General features: G+C 44.9%; 1 protein-coding gene across 3 annotated transcripts in view; it reads right to left on the bottom strand.

Annotated features, from left to right (window-relative positions):
* MECR (mitochondrial trans-2-enoyl-CoA reductase) overlaps window positions 1-26387 on the bottom strand; it is a 128071-nt gene that overhangs the window by 96653 nt on the left and 5031 nt on the right. For 2 of the 3 annotated variants that reach the window (XM_077295729.1, XM_077295731.1), the window contains exons 2-3: window positions 3894-3991; window positions 1849-1980 (exon numbers count right to left, since the gene is read on the bottom strand). In XM_077295729.1, the coding sequence (XP_077151844.1) occupies window positions 1849-1980; window positions 3894-3991 (230 nt within the window). The remainder of the gene's footprint in view (window positions 1-1848; window positions 1981-3893; window positions 3992-26387) is intronic. The other variant, XM_077295730.1, reaches the window with a different exon arrangement.

Here is a 26387-nt window from a genome sequence, read left to right as displayed (position 1 = left end):
TTTGTAACAATTATATGGTGACCAGTCCGTGGAGGACAGCCTCCTCTCCTCCACCCTGGGTACCACCGCACATGATCCGCTTACTTCCCTCTTGGTGGGCATAGCCACATGCGGGAAGTAAGCGGATCAATGCATTCCCATGTGTTCGGAATCCCCGTGATTCCGCAAATTAATGAACATGCTGCGTTTTTTTCCGGAATGCGTTTCCGCTCAGGAAAAAAACGCAGCATGTGCATACAAAATGCGGATTGCATTTTTTTAATAGGATGCTTAATGTGAGCGTTTTTCTTCGTGGTTTTATCGAGTTTTTATAGCGAAAAAAAACGCGAAAAAAATGCAAAAAATCCGGAACGTGCACGCACAGCCTTATGTGTTAATGTACTCACCTACCGCTGCCTTATCCAAGATCTAGTACTGCTCCGCTCCTCTTTTGAGTGACATCACTCATCTGCAGTCCGAGTCACGCTGCGCTCTGCGTTGTCTGGAAGTGGCTTTTCCAATGTAAGCCTACGGGGTGTCAGAATGAGGCTCCATAGACTTATATCATAAAAGACTTCCGGCTCACGCATAGAGTGATCTACTCTGAATTCCGGCAAAGTCACTGAGAAGAGGAGCAGAATGGAGCTGGATCTGGCGAAGTCGCCGGTAGGTCAGTACATTAAGGTGGATGTGACGAAGTTGGGTGAAATGTGCATTGGAGAGACGGGCTGCACACACAACTAAATGTACAAAAAGATTGTTTTGTTATTGCTAGACTGCTAAGGTGAAATTTCTTACGCAACCCACTGTGTGCATACTTTAATCATGCAGTTTATACATGTACACTTTGTTATCTGTAGTATTATACAGTTGTGTGAAAAAGTGTTTGCCCCTTCCTGATTTCCTATTCTTTTGTAGGTTTGCACACTTAAATGGTTCAGATCACCAAACAAATAAATATTAGTACAGATAACACAAGTAAACAAAATGCAATTTTTAAATGAAGGTCTTTATTATTAAGGGAAAAAGAAATCCAAACGTATGCAAAAGAATAGGAAATCAGGAGGGGGCAAACACTTTTTCACACTACTGTATGTTTTATAGTCTTCAAGTGTCATTTTTCTAGCCCTTCTTAGAGTTTACTCTGCCTTTTTATTATTTTTGCTGTTTTAAATCAAAGATGATATGTTTTGGAGATATCGTTGTAGCACCTTTTTCTTTTGGTGCAATTATTAATTTATAAAAAATGTCTTTGAAGCAGACTTTGCTCTACCCTCAACAGGGCAGAGAAGTACACCTGCGCAGGAGCACGTATGTCAGGGAGTGATGAAGCAACAGGAGGGCGGCGGCGCAAGAAGATGGGAGACGCCGGACCCAGACCTGCGACACCCATCGGACCGGACTGCCCCCGTGGGTGAGTATAATAGAACTTATTTTTCTTATCTTGCAGGTCGGATCGGGGGCTTATCTACAGCATTATAGAATGCTATCAGCCCTGAAAGGCAGTGACCGCATCTTATATCGGCCAAAACTGCTGACGGGTTCCCTTTAAATAACAGAAAATGTATCAAACATGCTTAGAAATACAGATCCACAACCACCATTTACATCAAGATTTAATTGTGCGGAGATCTGAATGACAACTGCATAATAGGCAAAGGAAAGATTTCAGATAGCTAGCTATACAAAGGTGCATGGTGCACAGCTATGTCAACACACTTGAAAAAAAACTGTGTGTGCTCTTGGTCTTTATGTTTGGAGAGGTTTAGTAGCATTACCAAGGTAAAAAAAAGAAATTAGTGTTACTCAACAAAAAGCAAAGAACGGTGACTTGTATGTAGTTTTTTCGTGTTCTCTTTTCTTTCCTACCTAGACCGGCATCCACTGGAATCACCCAATCACCAGGCCGAACTGAAGATACATGATTTCCAACTTCAGCTACCACACCTACTCCTTCATTTCCCCCTACTGTTGGTAGCGGAGGCAGCAGTGCATAGGTCCCTGCAAAAGACAAACAATGTATTGAGTTTAATCCTTTAAATGTTTAATTTCTTAAAAACTAACTGTAAACCTTTAAAAATAAAAAGTATGGTCTTGCTGTACAAATTCCCCACAACAATTTAGAGAGGTTGTCCACTATTTTATCACTGATCGGTCGAGGTACGACACCTGGCACACCCGCCGATCAGCTGTTCTCAGTGACGGTGGCCACCGGCTGGAAATGCTCAATTGTGGAGCTGCTCCGTCTTCTGATAGCAGAGTACAGTACGTGGCTGCGGCCACTATCTAAATCAATGAGCTGATCATCAGGTGTCGGACCCTGACCGATCAGACATTGATGACCTATCCTAAGGATAAGTAAAAATAAGTAGCAGCCAACAGCAGTTCAATGCAGGGGTGCATGTTCCAGTCCAATGGCCCAAATGGAAAGAATACACAGTCCAGTACAAAAAAGGAACAGCATCCCATCCAGGTGATGAAAGATTAAAAGAGCTTTATTCTGCCATGATGCAACGTTTCGACCATTATAGGTCTTTATCAAGCTTGATAAAGACCTATAATGGTCGAAACGTTGCATCATGGCAGAATAAAGCTCTTTTAATCTTTCATCACCTGGATGGGATGCTGTTCCTTTTTTGTACTGGACTATCCTAAGGATAAGTCATCAATGATAAAATAGTGCACAACCTCTAACGAGAACCTGACAGATGATACAAACTGCCTGAACCATGTTTAGCATGAATCGGACATTAACTGTCATTTTAATCAGAAAAAACATACACTTAAAAGGAGACCAGAGACAACACTTTGGCCACTAGTCCCAAGGGGTGCTTCTCCCAGTCCGGCCTCCCTTGAGTGATAAGTCTCTCCCTCAACCCAAGTTGGGACACCAGTCAGCTTTCTTTTAAAATGTATGATTTCTCTAAAATGCTATAGTTTCAGAGCAAAACTTAGGTGTCTGAAATGAAGAAGCCAATCTGAGATTCATGCTGCCTGTTGTTCGGGCAGCAAGAATCAGCTTTCCAACTTCCTTTATAACTGCTTCTAGTGCTCATACCTAACATCTGCACCAATATAGCTAATAAGTCTAGGAACTGTCCTGAGTCTTCTGCGTTGTATTTTGCAATCCAATCTTTTTGAGCTGCAGTTTCTCATCATCAGCATTCACCCAGCACCATAGGCTTCAAATGCTTCCCCAGTCTCAGACACTTTTTGTGCTTTCTGTTCATCTGATGCTACCGCTGCAGCCAATAACTAGCTGTAGTGATGGCATCTGACGACCCTGTAGTACCCAATGTAGCTCCTGCATATATCAGCAGAAGATGCAACTAAACATATCGGGATAGTTCCACATCATTTTTATGACAGATAACATGATAACATGCTGCCAGACACTTTTCTTGCCATTTATCTTTGTACTGAAGTGATTAAAGATGTTGTCAACTACCAGACTCAGTTACTGGTTTTGCCATAAATGCTAAAGGATAAAGTCCTCACTGACAGACCCACATGACAAGCCCTGCCCACTCCCATCAGTGAGGGAGAATCTGAGGTGCCATCAGTGGAAGCAGGAGATGCGCACCTCGCTGTCTATGGACTATGCACATGGAGAGCCCGGTGTGGGCAGGGGCAGCTTTCTCTGCTTCATCGCTCAATCTAAAATCTCTAATTGTAAGCTAAGAAATCCATCGTTGGATTCAAGGTATCTTTCATTACATCAGGCTGTTCTCAGAGGAGGTAAAAAAACAAACAAAAAGCACTACTGGCAGATTCCCTTTAAGTCACATGAAACTGACATGTAAAGTAGTGGCCAGCTCCTTTAATTCTATTTTACCTATTTTTCCACTTCTATGAGTAGTCAGTTGTAGGACTGGCAGCTCAATAAACGATCAACCCACACTAGTTCATCTCACCTTGAACCATGTTTATGTCAGAAGGATTTATGGGGGCAGCCAACATTCTAACTCGGACTTCATAATTAGTTGGAGAAGAGACTTCTATGTTCTTCAAGCTAGTGAATATATAAGGCAACATTAAACATGCAGACAGCAACCGTGTGATACACATCGCAGACAAAGAATTATGCCTGATTACACTATAGCGAATGGACAAAATGACAACACATTTCTGCAGCAGTTTTTTCAGTGAACACTTTTAAGGGAATCTGTTACCAGGTTTTTGACACCTTATCTGAAAGCATCATAATGTAGAGACAGAGACCCCGAATCTAGTGATTTGTCACTTATTGGGTTGATTGTTGTAGTTTTGATAAAGTCACTGCTTTATCATCAAAAGATCACTAGAGGTCTAGTAAACCTGCTGCCAGGTAGACCTCCATATTTATAAGCTCTGTCTCTGCTCCAGTCACTGATTGCATAAGCAGAATGCTGCTAATCGGTGGTGGGGGCAGGGTTATACAGGGCTCAGCATTCAGAGAACTGCTAGAGCTGCATCAGATAAAACAGGGATTTTATCAAAACTGCAGCAAGCAGCCCAGTAGGAGATACATTGCTGGAATCAGGGTCTGTCTCTACACCAGACTGTTCTTAAGTGGGGTGGTAAAAACTTGGTAATAGATTCCCTTTAAAATAACATGCTGACTTTATTCTGTGGGTCAGTATAACTGTGGTGACACCAGAATATATAAACAATTTTGATTTCACTATTTGCATTATGTAAAAAGAGCGCTATTTAAACTACACAAATATACAATATTTAAAAATATGCAATTGTTTATATATTTTAATGATCTTTACATTTCTTATCAGCGCACATAATGTACCTATAGGGAACCTGACAGCTGATGCATGCTGCCTGATCCAGCAGCAGGTTGGAAGAAGCCGCTGGGGACCCACTAGTCTGACTAGTCTACAGTGCTGCTCAGTCCCCAGCAGCTGTTAAAGTAGGTTTTTCTCTGAAAAGCTGGTGTGTTTCTGAGTCAAGCATACCAGGCTGTACTCGTACCTGATATATGCTGCCTGTGGATTGGATCGGGCACAGCATGCATCAGCTGTCAGGTTTCCTTGAAACCTATGATCCAGTACACACAAACACTGCAATATTGGAGTCTATTAAATAATTAGTAATACTTTGGTAAAATTGGGGGCCTTGAAGCATCACTCCAGTGTATTATTTTATTTTACCAGTGAAGTAGAATAACTTGTGTAAGTTCCTTGAACCTATTGAAATACTTACCAGCCGCCATCTTTCTCCGTTACTGGTGCTGCTCCAGTCCTCTTCTGCTAGTTGTCACGAGCCGGATAGGGCCAGTGTTTGCTGGGAGAACGAAGGTCACTTCTCAATGCAAGTCTATGAGAGCCATAAGGAGGCCAGAATGTGGTTCCCGCAGGCTTACATTGAGTGCTTGAGACCATTACCTCTGACTTCTTGTCAGAAGCTGCGGTCACAAGGTGGTGGATCAGGACTGGAGTGGCACTGTGAAGAGCAAATGACAGTGGCTGGGAAGCATAATACTAGAGGCAGGGATCATGTATTAGTGATAACACTCCACAAAAGGAACCTGTCAGCTGATTGCTGCTGCCTGGACGGCAGAAATTTGACACTGGATGTGTTAGTGCAGCTGTGTATGCTGCAGTGTGTTGGAGAAAACATACTTTGAAAAGCTGCCGCCATCTCAGATGACTAATCCAAGGCCGGACTCTGACAGATTCTCCCCTTCCCGATCTCCATGACCCACAGTCTCTCCCAGGTGATGAGAAACTGCCGTGAAGAATAGTTCCAGCTCCAATGTTCAAAGTATGTTTTGTATGTAATGCCACTGCATTTAAAAGTAAAACATAAATGGCTTCCATAACACGCAAGAAGTATCTGATTCATGGTGGGTTTGGCAGAAAAAACTGACAGGTCCTCTGTACATTTGGCAGCAGCAGGAGGTGATAGTAGTTGGTTGGTTGGTGTGCTGGACCCCCTCCAATCTGAAGCTGATTACTTATCCTAAGCATAGGTCATCCATATATAAGCCCTGGATAGCCCCTTTAACCAGTGTCCGTATGTTATGGTGTAGGGGTGAGAGTATGGAGTGGGCTTAGAAGCTGAACCTGCTCCATTCTGGGCAGATGCCGGCTGTAATCTAAAAATGGCATCAGAATTTGGGCAGTGATTGCCCGTTAGCACTACTAGCTGCTGTTTAACCTCTTAAATGCCACTATCAACCATTGACAGCGACAATTAAGTGAGAGCTGCTGCCCATGTCTATATAGAACAACAGATTAAACCAGTGCAACTTCATGTTCCCTATGAGGACTAAGAAATATTTAAAGGGTGGTCTGAAAATCCTATGGATTACTTAATGTCTATTTATTATAATAATCTAATTGCTTTTCAAATATACTTTTGTTAAAGAGTCCCTGCTGTTCTCTCTCTAATCAGATTTTTTATTTACCTACTTCCGGATTGATGACATTTTGTTTGTGAATACCCCATGCATGCTGTGATACTCAAACAAGGAGTCATCTGAAAACACAGGCTGCGGTCACTGCGGCAGCCTCTGTCCCCACCCTGAAATAAATTGTCATCAGTGAGGTCCGGTTCAGGGGCTGGGTTAGTCGCTGCTCTACTGAGCATGCTTTGGTTGTCAATGCAGACGTATGCTCCCTTATCACTGTGGGATATCCTTTTCAATGCATAGTGACAGTGCACTCCCTCGCCATATCTGATGAGAAAGAAGGAGCCAGCAAGAGAGGGCACCGATAGCGTGTATTGTAAGGTTTCCGGAGCAGAACTGGTCTCTGCTTTTCCTGCTTGCTTAGTTCTCTTGTCCCATCTTATCAGATAAGGCGAAAAAGGGCACTGTCAGTGTGCATTGAAAACTATATTGCACAGTGACTCACTGATGCGGTTTCATTGTGGGGACAGAGGCTGCGGCCGTGACCACAGCCCTTTCCTTTTGATAACACCTTGTTTGATAATACCATGATGCACTTGCAGATTCTCAAGCGTCATGAAATCAGAAATATAATTAAAAAAAATAAAAAAAATAAAGCAGATTAGAGAGGGAATGGCAGGGACTGTTTAATTAAAGCATATCAGAAAAGATAAGAGATTACTATGTGAAATAGATAGACATATAGGATTAACCCCTTCATGACCTTGGGATTTTCCGTTTTTCAGTGTTCGTTTTTCGCTCCCCTCCTTCCCAGAGCCATAACTTTTTTTATTTTCCCATCAATATGGCCATGTGAGGGCTTATTTTTTTGCGGGACAAGTTGTACTTTTGAACGACATCATTGGTTTTACCATGTCGTGTACTAGAAAACGGGAAAAAAATTCCAAGTGCGGTGAAATTGCAAAAAAAAATTGCAATCCCACACTTATTTTTTGTTTGGCTTTTTTGCTAGGTTCACTAAATGCTAAAACTAACCTGCCATTATGTTTCTCCAGGTCATTGCGAATTCATAGACACCAAATGTCTAGGTTCTCTCTAATCTAAGTGGTGAAAAAAAATTCCAAACTTTGCTAAAAAAAAAAAAAAAAATAATAAAAAAATAAAATGCACCATTTTCCGATACCCGTAGCGTCTCCATTTTTCATGATCTGGGGTCGGCTGAGGGCTTATTTTTTGCGTTCCAAGCTGACGTTTTTATTGATATCACTTTTGTGCAGATAAGTTCTTTTGATTGCCCGTTATTGCATTTTAATACAATGTTGCGGCGACCTTAAAAACGTAATTCTGACGTTTCAAATTTTTTTCTCGCTATACTGTTTAGCGATCAGGTTAATGCTTTTTTTTTTTATTGATAGATCGGGCGATTCTGAAAGCGGCGATACCAAAAATGTGTAGGCTTGATTTTTTTTTATTTAAACTTTTATATTCTTTTTTACATTTTTTTTTAAATTTTTGCCATGCTTCAATAGCCTCCATGGGAGGCTAGAAAGCTGGCACAACTCGATCGGCTCTGCTACATAGCAGCGATCATCAGATCGCTGCTATGTAGCTGAATTGCTGGCTTGCTATGAGCGCCGACCACAGGGTGGCGCTCACAGCAAACCGGCATCAGTAACCATAGAGGTCTCGAGGACCTCTATGGTTACTATGCAGAAGCATCGCTGACCCCCGATCATGTGATGGGGGTCGGCGATGCGCACATTTCCGGCCCGATGGCCGGAAGCGCCGGTTAAATGCCGCTGTCTGTGTTTGGCAGCCGCATTTAACTAGTTAATAGCGGCGGGTGAATCGCGATTTCACCTGCCGCTATTGCGGGCACATGTCAGCTGTTCAAAACAGCTGACATGTCCTGGCTTTGATGCGGGCTCACCACTGGAGCCCGCATCAAAGCGGGGGTTCTGACCTCGGACGTACTATCCCGTCCAAGGTCAGAAAGGGGTTAAAATCAGTGTTAGTTTTGGACCACCCATGAAAACTTTTCTGTCTAAAAACAGTAAAAAAAAAAAAAAAAAGTGTTATATGATATACCGTATTACAATTCAAATCAGAAATCAGCCACTTCTTCAGCTCTTAAGCCATGTGAACACATTCAGTATTTGGTCAGTATTTTACCTCAGTATGTGTAAGCGAAAACCAGGAGTGGGTGATCAATACAGAAGTGGTGACATGTTTCTATTATACTTTTCCTCTGAATGTCCCACTCCTGATTTTGGCTTATACATACGGAGGTGAAAAAAAACAAAAAACTCACCAAATAATCAACATGTGAGCAAGGCCTTAAAATGCTTTGCATTTCGCAAAAAAAAAAAAAAAAAGGGGGTCTCAGAAAATGGCAACACAATTGTAAACTATACAAGTTTGCAATCAACGTAACTGTACTGACCAGGAAAATCACATTACTGCCTCATTTTACCTCACAAGGAACACCTTAACCCCTTTCTGACCTCGGACGGTATAGTATGTCCGAGGTCAGATCCCGTGCTTTGATGCGGGCTCTGGCGGTGAGACCAAATCAAAGCCGGGAAATGTCACCCTGTGGTCGGCGCTCATAGCAATGCAACAATTCTACTACATAGGAGCGATCTGAGCTTCGCTCCTATGTAGCAGAGGCGATCGAGTTGTGCCAGCTTCTAGCCCCCCATGGAGGCCATTGAAGCATGGCAAAAGTAAAAAAAAAAAAAAAGGGTTTTAAGAAAATATGAAAAAGATTTAAAAAAACCATTAAAGTTTAAGGGTATGTGTCCACGTTCAGGATTGCATCAGCATTTGGTCAGGATTTTACTCAGGTGAAATCCTGACCAAATCTGAGGTCACTGGCAGGTCACCTGCGTTGTTCTTGCGTTGTAAGGACATGCTGCGTTCTGAAAAGACGCGCCGCATGTCAGTTTCCGTGGGTCTGACGCATGCGTCTTTTAATGCATAGTGGAGACGGGATTTCATGAAATCCCCTCCACTATGCTGTAACATCTGGACGCTGCGTGTTTGACGCTGCGGCTCTACGCAGTGTTTCCTGAACGTGGAAACATACCCTAAATCACCCCCCTTTCGCCTCATTGAAAAAACAATAATAAAAAAAAAAATCAAATATACACATATTTGGTATTGCCGCGTTCAGAGTCGCCCGATCTATCAATAAAAAAAAAGGATTAACCTGATCGCTAAACGGCATAGCGATAAAAAAATCAAAACACCAGAATTACGCTTTTTTGGTAGCCGTGACATTGCACTTAAAAGCAATAAAGGCGATCAAAAGAACGTATCTGCACCAAAACGGTATAATTAAAAACGTCAGCTCAGCATGCAAAAAATAAGCCCTCACCCAACCCCAGATCACAAAAAATGGAGACTCTACGGGTATCGGAAAATGGCGCGATTTTTTTTTTTCTTTAGCCCCTTAGGGCTTGTTCACACGATCCTTTTTTCGCTGCGGATTTTTCAGGTCCTGATTTGTGAAAACCGCAGTGCAAAACCTGCGGTGGTTTTCACTGCGGTTTTCAGTCCTTTTTCTACTGCGGATTCCACTGCGGGTTTCCAGCTGCATTTTCCTATTGGTGCAGATGGAAACCTGCTGCGGAATCCGCAGAAAGAAGTGACATGCTACTTCTTTTTTTCCGCTGAAAATCCGCGCGGATTTTCAAGCCGAAAAAAGGATAGTGGGCACAGCGGATTTCGTTTTCCATAGGGTAACATTGTACTGTACCCTACATGGAAAAAGTCTGCGGATCCGCAGCTGCAAATCCGCTGCGGATCCGCAGCGAAAACCGCATCGTGTGAACATAGCGTTAAGCCCCGAGGGTGGTTTGCACGTTAAAGGGCCACTGTCACCCCCTCCAGCCATTATAAACTAAAAGAGCCAGCTTGTGCAGCAGTAATGCTGCAGTCTAACAAGGTGGCTCTTTTAGTTTTTGATTCAGTTATTCCCTCAATAAAGCGTTTTAAAATTTGCCCTAACTACCTGTCTGTAGACCTGGAGGCAGGTCCGAAGCCTCCTCTGTGAATCTCCCAACGGCCGTCACTCTTCTCTTCTGGGGATGTGGTCGCCACCCCCTGCGCGCTGTTTCTTCTTAAATCCGGCGCCTGCGCTGTGCGTGCCTGGGACAGGCGCAGTCTTCATTGTCCGTCATAGGTCAGATGCAGGGTGCCTGACTGCACCTGTGCGGGCAGTGCGGCCACCCTGTTGCTGAATCCCCGCCCCGCACTGTTATTCATTATGCACAGTGTGGGGCTGGGGTTCCTGGGCATGCGCACTGCGCTGTTCAGACGCTCCCCCGGTCCCCCGCCTTCCAGCGTTGCCGTAATATACAGGTTTCCTTGCCAGCGTTTGGAATGAAGCAGCCGCAAATAACGCTGGAAGGCGGGGGAGCGTCTGAGCTGGGGGAGCGTCTGAACAGCGCAGTGCGCATGCCCAGGAACCCCAGCCCCGCACTGTGCATAATGAATAACACAGTGCGGGGCGGGGATTCAGCAACAGGGTGGCCACACTGCCCGCACAGGCGCAGTCAGGCACCCTGCATCTGACCTATGACGGACAATGAAGACTGCGCCTGTCCCAGGCAGGCACGCACAGCGCAGGCGCCGGATTTAAGAAGAAACAGCGCGAAGGGGGTGGCGACCACATCCCCAGAAGAGAAGAGTGACGGCCGTTGGGAGATTCACAGAGGAGGCTTCGGACCGCCTCCAGGTCTACAGACAGGTAGTTAGGGCAAATTTTAAAACGCTTTATTGAGGGAATAAGGGAATCAAAAACTAAAAGAGCCACCTTGTTAGACTGCAGCATTACTGCTGCACAAGGTGGCTCTTTTAGTTTATAACGGCTGGAGGGGGTGACAGTGGCCCTTTAATGACCGGGCCAATTTTTACAATTCTGACCACTTTCCCTTTATGAGGTTATAACTCTAGAACGCTTCAACAGATCTTAGCGATTCTGATATTGTTTTCTCGTGACATATTGTACTTCATGATAGTGGTAAAATTTCTTCGATATAACTTGCGTTTATTTGTGAAAAAAAACGGAAATTTGGCAAAAATTTCGCAATTTTCCAACTTTGAATTTTTATGCCCTTAAATCACAGAGATATGTCACGCAAAATACTTAATAAGTAACATTTCCCACATGTGTACTTTACATCAGCACAATTTTGGAACCAAAATTTTTTTTTGTTAGGGAGTTATAAGGGTATGTGTCCACGTTCAGGATTGCATCAGGATTTGGTGAGGATTTTTCATCAGTATTTGTAAGCCAAAACCAGGAGTGGAACAATTAGAGGAAAAGTATAATAGAAACATATGCACCACTTCTGCATTTATCACCCACTCCTGGTTTTGGCTTACAAATACTGATGAAAAATCCTGACCAAATCCTGATGCAATCCTGAACGTGGACACATACCCTAAGGGTTAAAAGTTGACCAGAAATTTCTCATTTTTACAACACCATTTTTTTTTTAGGGACCACATCTCATTTGAAGTCATTTTGAGGGGTCTATATGATAGAAAATACCCAAGTGTGACACCATTCTAAAAACTGCACCCCTCAAGGTGCTCAAAACCACATTCAAGAAATTTATTAACCCTTCAGGTGTTTCACAGGAATTTTTGGAATGTTTAAATAAAAATGAACATTTAACTTTTTTTCACACAAAATTTATTTCAGCTCCAATTTGTTTTATTTTACCAAGGGTAACAGGAGAAAATGGACCCCAAAAGTTGTTGTACAATTTGTCCTGAGTTGATACCCCATATGTGGGGGTAAACCATTGTTTGGGCGCATAGCAGAGCTCGGAAGGGAAGGAGCGCCATTTTACTTTTCAATGCGAAATTCACTGGAATTAAGATGGGACGCCATGTTGTGTTTGGAGAGCCCCTGATGTGCCTAAACATTGAAACCCCCCACAAGTGACACCATTTTGGAAAGTGGACCCCTTAAAGAACTTATCTAGATGTGTGGTGAGCACTTTGACCCAACAAGTGCTTCACAGAAGTTTATAATGCAGAGCCGTAAAAATATAAAATCATATTTTTTCACAAAAATGATCTTTTCGCCCTCAATTTTTCATTTTCCCAAGGGTAAGAGAAGAAATTGGACCCCAAAAGTTGTTGTGCAATTTGTCCTGAGTACGCTGATACCCCAAATGTTGGGGGGAACCACTGTTTGGGCGCATGGCAGAGCTTGGAAGGGAAGGAGCGCCATTTGGAATGCAGACTTAGATGGATTGGTCTGCAAGCGTCACGTTGCTTTTGCAGAGCCCATGTGTACCCAAACCGTAGAAACCTCCCACAAGTGACCCCATATTGGAAACTAGACCTCCCAAGGAACTTATCTAGATGTGTTGTGAGAACTTTGAACCCCCAAGTGTTTCACTACAGTTTACAACGCAGAGCCGTGAAAATAGAAAATCTTTTTTTTTCCCCACAAAAATGATTTTTAGCCCCCCAAATTTTTATTTTCCCAAGGATAACAAGATAACTTGGGCCCCTAAAGTTGTTGTCCAATTTGTCCCGAGTACGCCGATACCCCATATGTTGGGGTAAACCCCTGTTTGGGCGCTCGGGAGAGCTCGGAAGGGAAGGAGCACTGTTTTACTTTTTCAACGCAGAATTGGCTGGAATTGAGATCGGACGCCATGTCGCGTTTGGAGAGCCCCTGATGTACCTGAACAGTGGAAACTCCCCAATTCTACCTGAAACCCTAATCCAAACACACCCCTAAACCTAATCCCAACGGTAACCCTAACCACACCCCTAACCCTGACACACCCCTAACTCTAATCCCAACCCTAATCCTAACTGTAAATGTAATCCAAACCCTAACCCTAACTTTAGCCCCAACCCTAACCCCAGGCTCGGACTGGCACTGACACCTGCTGGCATACTGGCGAGCAGCTGCCTAGGGCCCCCACTGCTCCAGGGGCCCCTTGCCAGTGGCTATAGGGCCCCTGAGTCAAGGGGGCCGTCCTGTGCCAGTAGCCGCAGCTGGAAACAGGATCCTGTCCCCGCTGCTAAAGCCAAATGAATATTCACGCTTCCCCATGCCCCTATGGGCGTGGAGAGGCGTGAATACCATTTATCTTTAATAGCGGGCAGCGTTAGCTGCAGGGTGCAGCTAACACTGCCCGCATGTAAAGCTACACCAAACACACACACACACACACTCACAAAGTACCATACACATGCAGGCACACAGACACAGCGCAGCTCACCTCCCGGCATCCTACTTCCTGTCTGAGACAGCCCAGCTGGATAACGTCATCATCCAGCGTGCTGCTGTCTCAGTCAGAAAGCTTCCAGGAATCCAGTGAGGAAGAGGCTGCTGGAATGAGCTGCTGCGGGGAGGTGAGCTGGGGAGGGAGGGAGGGAGAGAGGGAGAGGGGGGAGAGAGAGAGAGAGAGAGAGAGAGAGAGAGAGAGAGAGAGAGAGAGAGAGAGAGAGAGAGAGAGAGAGAGAGAGAGAGAGAGAGAGAGAGAGAGAGAGAGAGAGAGAGAGAGAGAGAGAGAGAGAGTGAGTATGTGTGTGAGAGTATGTGTGTGTGATGAGCTGCTGCTGCGGGGAGGTGAGCTGTGCTGTGTGCCTGCGTGCATGTGCGTGTGAGTGTGAGAGCGAGAGAGAGAGTGTGAGTGTGTGTGTGATGAGCTGCTGCGGTGAGCTGTGTGTGTGGTGAAGGACAATGATATTGGTGGGGGGAGACAATGATGGTGGGAGGGAAGACAATGATGGAGGCGATGGGCAGTGATGGTGGTGGTGGGGAGGCAATGATGGAGGTGAGGGGAGGCAATGATGGAAGTGATGGGCAATGATGGTGGGGGAGACAATGATGGAGGCGATGGGCAATCATGATGAGGGAGGGAATGATGGAGGTGATGGGCAATGATGGTGGGGGAGGCAATGATGGAGGTGATGGGCAATGATGGTGGTGGGGGAGAGGCAATGATGGAGGTGATGGGCAATGGTGGTGGTGGGAGGCAGTGATGGAGGTGATGAAATGGGCAATGATGGTGGAGGGAGGCAATGATGGAGGTGATGGGCAATGATGGTGGTGGGGGGAGGCAATGATGGTGGTGATGATGGAGGTGATGAATTGGACAATGATGGTGGGGGAGGAGGCAATGTGCAGGTGGTGGAATGGGCAGTGATGGAGGTGGTGGGGGAGAATGATAGGGGTGGTGGGGGAGAAGGCAATGATGGAGGTGGTGATGAGGACAATGATGGGGGTGGAGAGGGGCTGCATTATACTTTATGAGGGGGCTACATTATATTCTGTGGGGGACTGCATTATTCTCAGGGGACTGCATTATATTATGGGGGGCTACATCATACTATGTGAGGGAGCTACAGTATACTCTATGGGGGGATGCATCATATTCTGTGGTGGGGCTGCATTCTCTCAGTTGACTACATCATATTCTGTGGTGGCTGCATTATACTATATGAGGGGGCTGTATTATACCCTATGAGGGTGCTACATTATATTCTATGGTGGGGACTGTGTTATACCTGAGGGGGTTGCATTATATTTTGTGGGGTGCTGCATTATATTCTATGAGAGGGGATATCCCACACCTTGCTTCCCCATTTTACTACAGGTTTTTTTTTTTTTTCCATGGCTCTGGACTGTGGGTATGATGGGGTTTTTTTTGTTTATGGGATTGAGGTTGTGGGTCCTTACATTGTCTAGTTCCCCCTCTCCCTCCCCCCTCCGCAGGTCCCATGCGAACTATTATTGAGACATTCATATACACATATGTACGTTTATTTTTTCAAACTCTAAATTGTCTCATTCATTACTGGTATGCTTTTTCATACTGGGCACATCCTCTTTGCCATGTGATTTAAGTCTTGACACTATTGTTATTTTCTGCACAATAATTATGCACCTTATTAGGGGGATGTATGGTATTGCAATACTGACATCACTACATCCATTGCATGGAGTAGTCATTGATTTTTGCGTTATTTTTGTCTGTGTAGTCAGGTCATTGTAGTCATCTCATTGTGGGAAGCATATGTTTTGTGGGCTGTCATTTTCCTCACCTTGGGATATGACATATACATATATATGGGCATGTTGTTTGCATATTTGCATTTTTTAAGTGTTTTTACTATTTTTTGTGTTGTTGTTGTTCTCTGTGTGCACATGTGTGCAGATTTTGAGGTTTTTGCCAATTTAATAAAAACTATTTTCTATACCATCATATGCATAGAGGTGTTCCTATCTATGTGGGCATGATCTTTCCCCTTCTTTTCTTATGAGAGGGGACTGCGTTATATTTTATGAGGGGGCTAAATTATATTCTGTGAGGGGGCTACCCCAACCCTTGCTACATAATTAAGACGTGAACTACCTTATATTATACCCTTATATTAGCGCTTTTTACCGCACAATTGGTGGTCTTGTATCTATTTCTATGTAGCTACATAGTGGGCCCCAAGAATGATTTTCTCTGGTGGGCCCAAGGTGCTCCAGTCCGACGCTGCCTAACCCTAACTTTAGCCCCAACCCTAACCTTAGCCCCAACCCAAACCCTAACTTTAGCTCCAACCTAGCCCCAACCCTAACCCTAGCCCTAACCCTAATGGGAAAATGGAAATAAATACATTTTTTTAATTGTATTATTTTTCCCTAACTAAGGGGGTGATGAAGGGGGGGTTTGATTTACTTTTATAGCGTTTTTTTTACCGGATTTTTATGATTGGCAGCTGTCACACACTAAAAGACGCTTTTTATAGCAAAAAAGTTTTTGCGTCTCCACATTTTGAGACCTATAATTTTTCCAGATTTTGGTCCACAGAGTCATGTGAGGTCTTGTTTTTTGCGGGACGAATTGACGTTTTTATTGGTAACATTTTCGGACACGTGACAGTTTTTGATCGCTTTTTATTCCGATTTTTGTGAGGCAGAATGACCAAAAACCAGCTATTCATGAATTTCTTTTGGGGGGGCGTTTATACCGTTCCACGTTTGGTAAAATTGATAAAGCAGTTTTATTCTTCGGGTCAGTACGATTACAGCGATCTCTCATTTATATCATTTTTTTATGTTTTGGCTCTTTTATACGATAAAAGCTATTTTATAGAAAAAAATTATTTTGGCATCGCTTTATTCTGAGGACTATAACTTTTTAATTTTTTTTTGCTTATGATGCTGTATGGCGGCTCGTTTTTTGCGGGACAAGATGACGTTTTCAGCGGTACCATGGTTATTTATATCCATCTTTTTGATCGCGTGGTATTCCACTTTTTGTTCGGCGGTATGATAATAAAGCGTTTTTTGCCTCTTTTTTTTTTCTTACGGTGTTCACTGAAGGGGTAAAGTAGTGGGACAGTTTTATAGGTTGGGTCTTTACGGACGCGGCGATACTAAATATGTGTACTTTTATTGTTTCGTTTTTTTATTTTGATAAATTAATGTATTTATGGGAATAATATTTTTTTTATTATTTATTTAGGTGTTTTTTTTTGTTTGTTTGGTTTTTTTACACATGTGGAATTTTTTTTTTTTTTTTACTCTTTTACTTTGTCCCGGGGGGGGGGGGGGGGGACATCACGGATCGCTGATCTGACAGTTTGCACAGCACTCTGTCAGATCAGCGGTCTGACTTACAGCGCTGCAGGCTTGCCAGCGCCTGCTCTGGACCCGGAAGTAGTCCCTGCAGGACCCGGATGCAGCCCCGCGGCCATTTTGGATCCGGGGCCTGCAGGGATAGGAGGTAAGAGACGCTCAGAGCAACGTGATCACATCGCGTTGCATCGGGGGTCTCAGGGAAGCCCGCAGGGAGCTCCCTCCCTGCGCGATGCTTCCCTATACCGCCGGAACACTGCGATCATGTTTGATCGCAGTGTGCCGGGGGTTAATGTGCCGGGGGCGGTCCGTGACCGCTCCTGGCACATAGTGCCGGATGTCAGCTGCGATAGTCAGCTGACGATCGGCCGCACTCCCCCAGTGAGCGCAGCCGATCGCATATGACGTACTATCCCGTCGGTGGGAATTAAGGCCCACCCCACCTCAACGGGATAGTACGTCATATGGGATTAAGGGGTTAAGCAAAGTTTGGAATTTTTTTTCACCACTTAGATAAAAAAATAACCTAGACAGGTTTGGTGTCTACAAACTCGTAATGACCTGGAGAATGAAAATGGCAGGTCAGTTTTAGCATTTAGTGAACCTAGCAAAAAAGCCAAACAAAAAAAATGATAATTACTTACCGGTAATTTGATTTTCCAGAGCCATGACAGCACCGTACATGAGAGATGGTATCCGCACCCAGGAACAGGAAACCTGTAGCAGAGATAAAAGAAGGGGGCGGCACCTCTCTCCTCAGTTTGATTCAGAGTATGCAAGGTAACCGCCTAATTAGTTCACATGTATATTCATTTTAACAAAGTCACTCTTATTCACCTTTTATGTTTAATACAAAATGTTCTCCCTTTTTTTGTGCATCACACCACAATCACCAAGATAGGGCGGGAATTAATGCGGTGCTGTCATGGCTCTGGAAAATCAAATTACCGGTAAGTAATTATCATTTTTTCCCTTCCCCATGACAGCACCACACGAGAGGAAAAAATAGAAGAGACTCCTAGGGTGGGACAACAGCAGATAACACCTTTCTACCAAAGGCTAGATTTGAGAGTAATAGATCTAGCCTATAGTGGCGGAAGAAAGTGGAGGGTGAAGACCATACCGCTGCTCTGCAAATCTGTTCCACAGACGCATTTGCCCTTTCAGCCCAGGACGTGGCTATGGCCCTTGTAGAGTGAACTGTTACACCCAGTGGGGGAGTCGGGCCTGAGGAAGAGTAAGACCGTGAAATAGCCATACGAAGCCACCGTGCGAGAGTTGATTTTGAAGCTTTTTTCCCCTGGAAGGAGACAAAAATGGCTGATGACTGTCGCCATGATTTTGAGATTTCTATATATTGGAGCAGGCAACATTTGACATCTAAACAATGGAAGGTTTGTTCTCCCTGGGATTTTGGGTTGGCACAAAATGAGGGCAAAATTATTTCCTGGTCCCTAAAATGTTGAATTGACCTTTGGAAGGAAGGCCATGTCAGTTCTTATGATTACTCTGTCCTCCAGATAGTATATGGGGGATTTACAGAGATAGCTTGCAGCTCGCAGATAAGCCGAGCTGACATCAGGGCAACCAGGAGGACTGTTTTCAATGTCAAGGCCTTTAGGGTATGTGCACACACTGCAGATTTACCTGCGGATTTTTCCGCAGCAGATTTGTGAAAACCGCAGGTGAAAGGCACTGCGGTTTTCCTGCGGATTTACTGCGGAACCGCTGCGGATTTATTGCGGTTTTTGTGCGGATTCCACTGCGGTTTTACACCTGCAGTTTTCTATTATGGAGCAGGAGTAAAACGGTGCAGAATCCACATAAAGAGTTGACATGCTGTGGAAAAAACAACGCTGCGTTTCCGCGCGTTTTTTTCCGCAGCATGTGCACTGCGGATTGCGTTTCCCATAGGTTTACATTGTACTGTAAACGCATGGGAATCTGCTGCGGACCCGCAGCTGCGGATCCGCAGCAAAATCCGCAGCGTGTGAACATAGCCTTACTGAAATAGAAGAGGCTCGAAAGGAGGAGAAGTTAAGGCATTTAAAACTAAATTTAGATCCCAGGGAGCTACCTTGGGTAGTGATTTTGAGTGTCTGGCTGCAAAGGAGAGGCTCGGATGAACCTGTAGAGCCAAGGGTTATCCGCAAGTTTTTGGTCAAACAATGCACCCAGGGCAGAGACTTGCACTTTTAGGGTGTTAGTAGATAACCCTCTTCCCAGCCCTTTTTGAAGGAATTCTAGAATTTCTTTTACCGGGACTTTTTGACTCGTATTGGACAACTGTCGTCCCGAAAATTCCAGGAATTTTTCCCATATTTTTTGGCACTTGTCCGATGTTCTTTTCTTTCTGCTAGCGAGCAAAGTGGCCACTAAAGGTTTTGAAAAACCTTTTTCAAGTAAGAGTCCCTCAAGTTCCAGGCGGTGAGATGGAGTCTGTGCACTTGAGGATGTAGGACCGGGCCCTGGTGCAGGAGATTTGGGATATCCGGGAGGATCCATGTGTCCAAGATAGACATGCGTCTGAGCCATGTGAACCATGCCCTTTTTGTCCAAAAGGGCGCGACAAGGATTAACCGTGCCTAGGACTATCGGGATCAATGGAATTGGGGGAAACGCATACCCAAGGTGAAACTTCCAGCAGTACAGCAGTGCATTTACTCCTTCTGGGTGTTCTTTTGGATTTAGGGAGTAGAACCTGTTTACCTTCCACCTGTTTGCCACAAGAAAAAATCGGAAGGTAAACAGATCCACTTCTGGCGTGCCCCAGATGACACAGACTTTCCCAAATACTTCTTGATTCAGGGACCACTCTCCCTGGCGTAATGCGTGACGACTTAAAAAATCCACCACAAGATTGTCCGCATCTCTCAAGTGAGGACCCGATAGGGACAAAAGGTTGCTTTCTGCCCATCTAAACAGCTATTTGGCTTCCGCCATCAGGGATGTTGATCTTGTACCTCCTTGTGGTTTTATATAAGCTATAGTCGTGCTGTTGTCGGACAGTATTGTGGCATGTCTCCTTTGGACTTCTTTCCCTGCATGAAGAAGTGCTCGCCTTACAGCTGTTAATTCTCTTAGGTTGGAGGGTGCTGCTCTCATTGAGGGTTCCCATGGACCCTGCAGAATTAGGTCTGACAGGTGTGCTCCCCAACCTAACGGACTTGCATCTGTGGTTAGTACCACCGGGTTTTGAATTGACCAAGGTACAGCGTTGCTTAAGTTTCCGGTGCTCAGCCACCACTTTAATGACTCTTGCACCCGTGGCGATAGGAGAATCTTTCGATTTAAGTTGTATGGATCCGCTGCCTGCTCGGACAGGATCTGCCATTGTAACTCCCTTGTATGGGCTTGCGTCCACTGGACTGCTGGGATTGTCGCTGTTAAGGACACCCAAGAGTGACATTGCCGATCTTACTGAGATAGGCTAACCCGATTGTACCTGCCTTATCTTTTGTTGAATGGTCCAGCTCTTTCTCTCTGGGAGGATGCATTCTTGTTTGACTGAATCCAGTCGGATGCCCAGGAATTCCTGTATCTGAGCTGGAATTAACCTTGATTTTTTAAAATTTATTATCCAGCCTAGACTGGTCAGCACCTCTAGCACTCTTGTGACTGCCTTTGCGATTTTCCCTTGTCGTCTGCGGCAACAAGAATGTCGTCCAAATAGGGTACCAGCAGTATATTTTCCTTCCTCACATAGGACGCCATTTCTGAGATTATCTTTGTAAATATACAAGGGGCTACTGACACCCCGAAGGGGAGACACTGATATTGTAGAGGAGTGGGGATTTGCGCAATCTCCACTTCCAATCTTAGGTACCGCTGGTGTTCTTCGCAGATTGGTACATGGTAGTAAGCGTCGGTTAGATCTATTACCGCCATGTAGCAGCCTGGATTGAGTAGTCTTACTGCTGACTCTAATGTTTCATTTTGAAACTCTCCACCCGGATATATCGGTTTAGCGCTTTTAAATTGAATATTGTCCTCAGTGAGCTGTCTGGTTTTGGTGTGAGGAAAAGGGTGCTGTAGAATCCCTCTCCTATTTGGTGATGTGGTTCCTTTATCAGCACTTCTTTCTGTAGGAGGATTTGGACTTTTTCTAGTGTGGCTTGGTTTTTCTTGGCCACCCGAGTGATTATCATCCTCCGCGGCGGGGGGCTGAGGAAACTTAGTCGCAGGCCTTTGGATAACAAATTGGTTATCCACTGTGAGGCGAGTAATGCTGACCATTGGTGGAGAAAATATCGAAGTCTTCCCACCACCGGATTCCTGGCGTCATTGAAGTTTGGGGTGTGATTTGGGGGGAGGCTTATTGAAGAAGAATCCCCTACCTTTTCTCCAGGGTTTTCCTCGCATGGATCTGTCGTCTGAGCGTTCCCGGCCACCTCTATTCCCTGATCCTCGAAAGGACAAGCAAGCATCACCCCAACGGCACCTAGAGAAGGGGGGATGGCGGGAACCGTTTCTTGTTATCTGACGCTTTCTCCAAAATTTTGTCTAACGCCTTCCCGAAGAGGTACTGACCTTCACTAGGGACTGAACAGAGCTTTACTTTTGATTGAAAATCTGCAGCCCAGTTTTTTAGCCATAGAGCCCTGCGCCCTGAATTAGATGTGCCGCCCGTGCGTGCGCCCTATCGAACAGAGTCAATTGATGCGTCCGCTAGGAATCCCGCCGACTTTTGTAAGGAGGGTATTGCCTCCAATAGCCTCTCTCTCAGGCATTTGTTTTTTTTATCTGTTCACTCAATTCTTCAAGCCACTTGACCATAGCACGAGCTGTGCAAGTGGCGGCTACCCCAGGTTTAACTGACCATGCTGACACCTCCCAAGCGGATTTTAAAAAGGCATCGTCTTTTTTGTCGAGGGGGATCTTTTAAAGCACCCATGTCCTCGAATGGTAGGGCTATTCCTCTAGACGTACTGGCGATAGCAGCATCCAGTCTAGGAGCTTTTTGCCATTTTTCACAGACCTCCTCATCAAATGGGTATTTACGTTTTAACGTCTGTGGAACAGACATCTTTTTGTTAGGCTTTTTCCACTCCTTTTTAATTAAATTGAGCAGATTATCATGAAAAGGAAAAACCCTGCGCTTTTTCCCTTCTAAGCTACTAAACATGGAATCCTGAACCGTGCGTTGCTCTCTGGGCATTTCGACCCCCATAGTGGACCTGACCAGCTTAAGTAATTCCCTGATATTTTCGGATAAAAAATAAGGGTGGCCATACTCCTCGTCTGAGGAGTCCAGGTCTGAGACATCAGAGGGAGTTAATTCTCCTGGTTCTTCCTCTAAATCTATATCAGGACTTTGGATTTTTGTAGAAGGATGAGGAAGGGTTGGCTTCTTGGCTGAGGAGTTCAATGGGTACCACAGTAGCCTGTGGGTTTCCTTCATCCTCCGGTGTGCGTACTTCTACAGCGGGTCTGCCATGTGAGGCTGTTTGCCGCTGTATGTATTGCACGCCACTTCTTTTATTGAGGTAGGAGCGGTGTGCGCGCACCTGGGACGACTCCCTCCCAGAAGCGTCCAGCACACCATCTTCCTCCGGCGTGTGACGTCACTTCCGGCGCGACCCGGAAGCTGTTGGCGACAGCGTCGTGATGGGCACGCCTCCTCCCAGCTTCCCAACAGGAGCGGCCACCGGGGAGTCCAGCACTTGGAATTTTTTTCCCGTTTTCTAGTACACGACATGCTAAAACCAATGATGTCGTTCAAAAGTACAGCTCGTCCCGCAAAAAAAATAAGCCCTCACATGGCCATATTGATTGAAAAATAAAAAAAGTTATGGCTCTGGGGAGGGGAGCGAAAAACAAAAATACCCCATGAAGGGGTTAAAGTGTCTTCTCCTACCCCTCACTTGGCCCCAGAAAATAATAAAGCCTATACTCACCTCCCGTGCTGGCACCGTGTCCATGGTATCGGCAGTCGCTCTCCCAGGGCTCACGTGCGGATGTTGTGACACCGGTGCCCAATCAGCGCTTGTGTCACTGTCCCCACCTCCTGTCGAATTTAAAATTAAGAGGAAGTCAGAGATCAGCTGCAGCCTGGACTTCCTCGGCATGTTCGATTTGTCTGAAGGCAGAGACAGTGACGCCAGCACTGATTTGGTGACGGGGTCACACATCACAACAACCGCACGAGAGCGGACACTGCGGGAACAGTGGCAGCACAGGAGGGGAGCATAGGCAGGGCCGTAATTGCCACTAGGCACTTGAGGGCACCTGAGCAAGGATTTTTTTTTTTGTCCGGAGTCGGCCCGCCCACCTCAGTCTTCCGGCTGCTGCAGCTGCTTACGATATGGAAATGGCGTAGCAGTAAAGCTCACTCGCCTATTTCCTTAATCCCATCCACTTGTGCTATACACTGCAGACCCCAGAGCGGAAATGTCGCAGGGACGAGTCATGTGACCTGCCTGTGTCACGTGGTTCCTATGTTAGGCTAGGTTCACATTGCGTTAATGGGTGTCCGCTAGCAGACTCCGTTACATGGCGCAATTGTCGCAATTAACGCTATGTAACGGGTCCGTTAGCGCACCCATTGACCGCAATGTACTAACGGGTCGCTAACGCATCGCTGAAGCATGCCATTTTTGGCATGCGCTAGCGATGTCCCGTTATTTTCGAACGGACCTCGAATGCTGCTTGCAGCGTCCGAGGTCCGTTCCTCGCTAGCGCAGATCGGGCATCTGCGCTAGCGAGATCGCCAAACGCGATCCCTTTTGGGACATCGCATTAGCGCAATCCGCTAGCGTATGCGCTAAATAGATTGCCCTAACGCAATGTGAACCTAGCCTTAACGTCAATACCTAGCAGGAGCTGCTCCGGTGCAGATGCGGCCAGGCTCCCTGCTCTGCGAGTGTCCTCCAGCAGGTCAGTGCTATGTGTCCAGTCTGACTCTTCAATCCGCTGCAGCTGGTGTGGGGGAAAGAGGGCGGACTGCAGAACTTGTTTTACTTATTGCACGGAGAATGGGGGGCAGACTTTGTGCTGGGAGTTTTAGAAGCTACAGGTGGGATATGCAGCCCCCAGTCTCTGGGGCAGGGGTGTGCAGCTTGAGTGGAACTACAGGTCCCAGCACACACTGCAGAGCCGCAGCTTAGTGGATTGTGCAAATCTGCTCTGTTCATTAGAAATCTAGTGAGAAGCCAATGTTCTTACTAAATGTAACACAGAATTTCTGCACAATGTGACTGATCTCCAGGTGTCAAGACTTGTACAAAATTGTTACTAGGAGACCGGACACCGGCGGCATCAGTATGGATGTAGTAGAGCTGAGGGAATCGTGTGTTATCTGGGGGAATTGTATTGTGATTTCTTAAAAGGGGTTATACCACGTTTATTGGGCATCAAGCGATTCTGCTCAAATTATGTCTTGTACTAATGTCACATCATGTTCCTCTGCGATGTTCTGGCATAACCCTGGGGGCTGCTGGTTTAATACACAGAACATACAGGGCAACATGACCGCTTCAGCTCTGCTACATCTGATGGTTTACAGTTATGTGCAGCATCTGCCTCTGATGTGTCCCGTCTCCCCCTCTCAAACGCCGGCGTCACACTCAGCGTATGAAAATACGGTCCGTAGTTTACGGCCGTAATACGCAGAAATGTTCCAAAAATAGTGATCCGTATGTCATCCGTAGGCAGGGCGTGTCAGCGTATTTTGCGCATGGCCTCCTCCGTATGTAATCCGTATGGCATCCGTTATATATACAGTATGATTATATATATATATATATATATATATATATATATATATATATATATATATATATATATATATATATTATCATACTATATATAATATCATACTAATTATATATATATATATATATATATATATATATATATATATATATATATATATATATATATATATATATATATATATATATATATATATATATTATACACACTGTATTTATATTTAATTCAGCGCGAGATATGTGAAAAGCCGGTAATTCAATTGCCGGCTTTTCAATTCTCCTTCACAAACCCGACATGATATGAGACATGGTTTACATACAGTAAACCATCTCATATCCCTTTTTTTTGCATATTCCACACTACTAATGTTAGTAGTGTGTATGTGCAAAATGTGGGCACTGTAGCTTGTAAAATAAAGGGTTAAATGGCGGAAAAAATTATTGTGGGCTCCCGCGCAATTTTCTCCACCAGAGTGGTAAAGCCAGTGACTGAGGGCAGATATTAATAGCCTAGAGAGGGTCCATGGTTATTGGCCCCCCCCTGGCTAAAAACATCTGCCCCCAGCCACCCCAGAAAAGGCACATCTGGAAGATGCGCCTATTCTGGCACTTGGGCACTCTCTTCCCATTCCCCTGTAGCAGTGGGATATGGGGTAATGAAGGGTTAATGTCACCTTGCTATTGTAAGGTGAAATTAAGCCAGCTTAATAATGGAGAGGCGTCAATTATGACACCTATCCATTATTAATCCAATAGTACGAAATGGTTAATAAAACACACACACATTTTTTACAAGTATTTTAATGAAATAAAGACACAGGTTGTTGTAATATTTTATTATGCTGGTAATCCACCTGATGACCCTCGTCCTGTAACAAAGGAAAAATAAAAACTCAAAAATATCTCATACCTTCCGACGCTCAGGTCAAGTCCCAAGAAGTAAATGAATCTGAAAGGGTTAAATCATTTTACAGCCAGGAGCTGTGCTAAAGCAGTGCTCGTGGCTGTAAAACCCCCGGGAATGAATGGATTGCAGGGGAATGACCTGTAGTTACCTAGAGTTGCGGTGAGGCACCCTCTGCTGAATGTCCTCATGAACTGGAGCCTTGGAAAAGTTCCCACGCTCGAGTTCATATGAGGACATCCAGCAGAGGGAGCCTCACCACGACTCAAGGTAACTACAGGTCACCCCGCTTTCCATTCATTCCCCGGGGGTTTTACAGGTACAAGCATTGCTTTAGCAGAGCTCCTGGCTGTAAAATGATTTAACCCCTTCAGATGGATTTACTTCGTGGGACTTGACCAGAGCGTCGGAAGGTATGAGATAGTTGTTTTTTTATTTTTCCTTTGTTACAGAACGAGGGTCATCAGGTGGATTACCAGTATAATAAAATCATACAACAACCTGTGTCTTTATTTCATTAAAATACTTGTAAATAATGTGTGTGTTTTATTAACCATTTCATACTATTGGATTAATAATGGATAGGTGTCATAATTGACGCCTCTCCATTATTAATCTGGCTTAATGTCACCTTACAATAGCAAGGTGACGTTAACCCTTCATTACCCCATATCCCACCGCTACACGGGAATGGGAAGAGAGAGGCCAGATGTGCCTTTTCTGGGGTGGCTGGGGGCAGATGTTTGTAGCAAGGGGGGGTCAATAACCATGGACCCTCTCTAGGCTATTAATATCTGCCCTCAGTCACTGGCTTTACCACTCTGGTGGAGA

This window comes from Ranitomeya variabilis, chromosome 3 (assembly GCF_051348905.1).
Source record: "Ranitomeya variabilis isolate aRanVar5 chromosome 3, aRanVar5.hap1, whole genome shotgun sequence".
NCBI lineage: Eukaryota > Metazoa > Chordata > Amphibia > Anura > Dendrobatidae > Ranitomeya > Ranitomeya variabilis.
The sequence above is the reverse complement of the archived record's forward strand: the minus strand, read 5'-3'. Positions and strand labels throughout refer to the sequence as shown.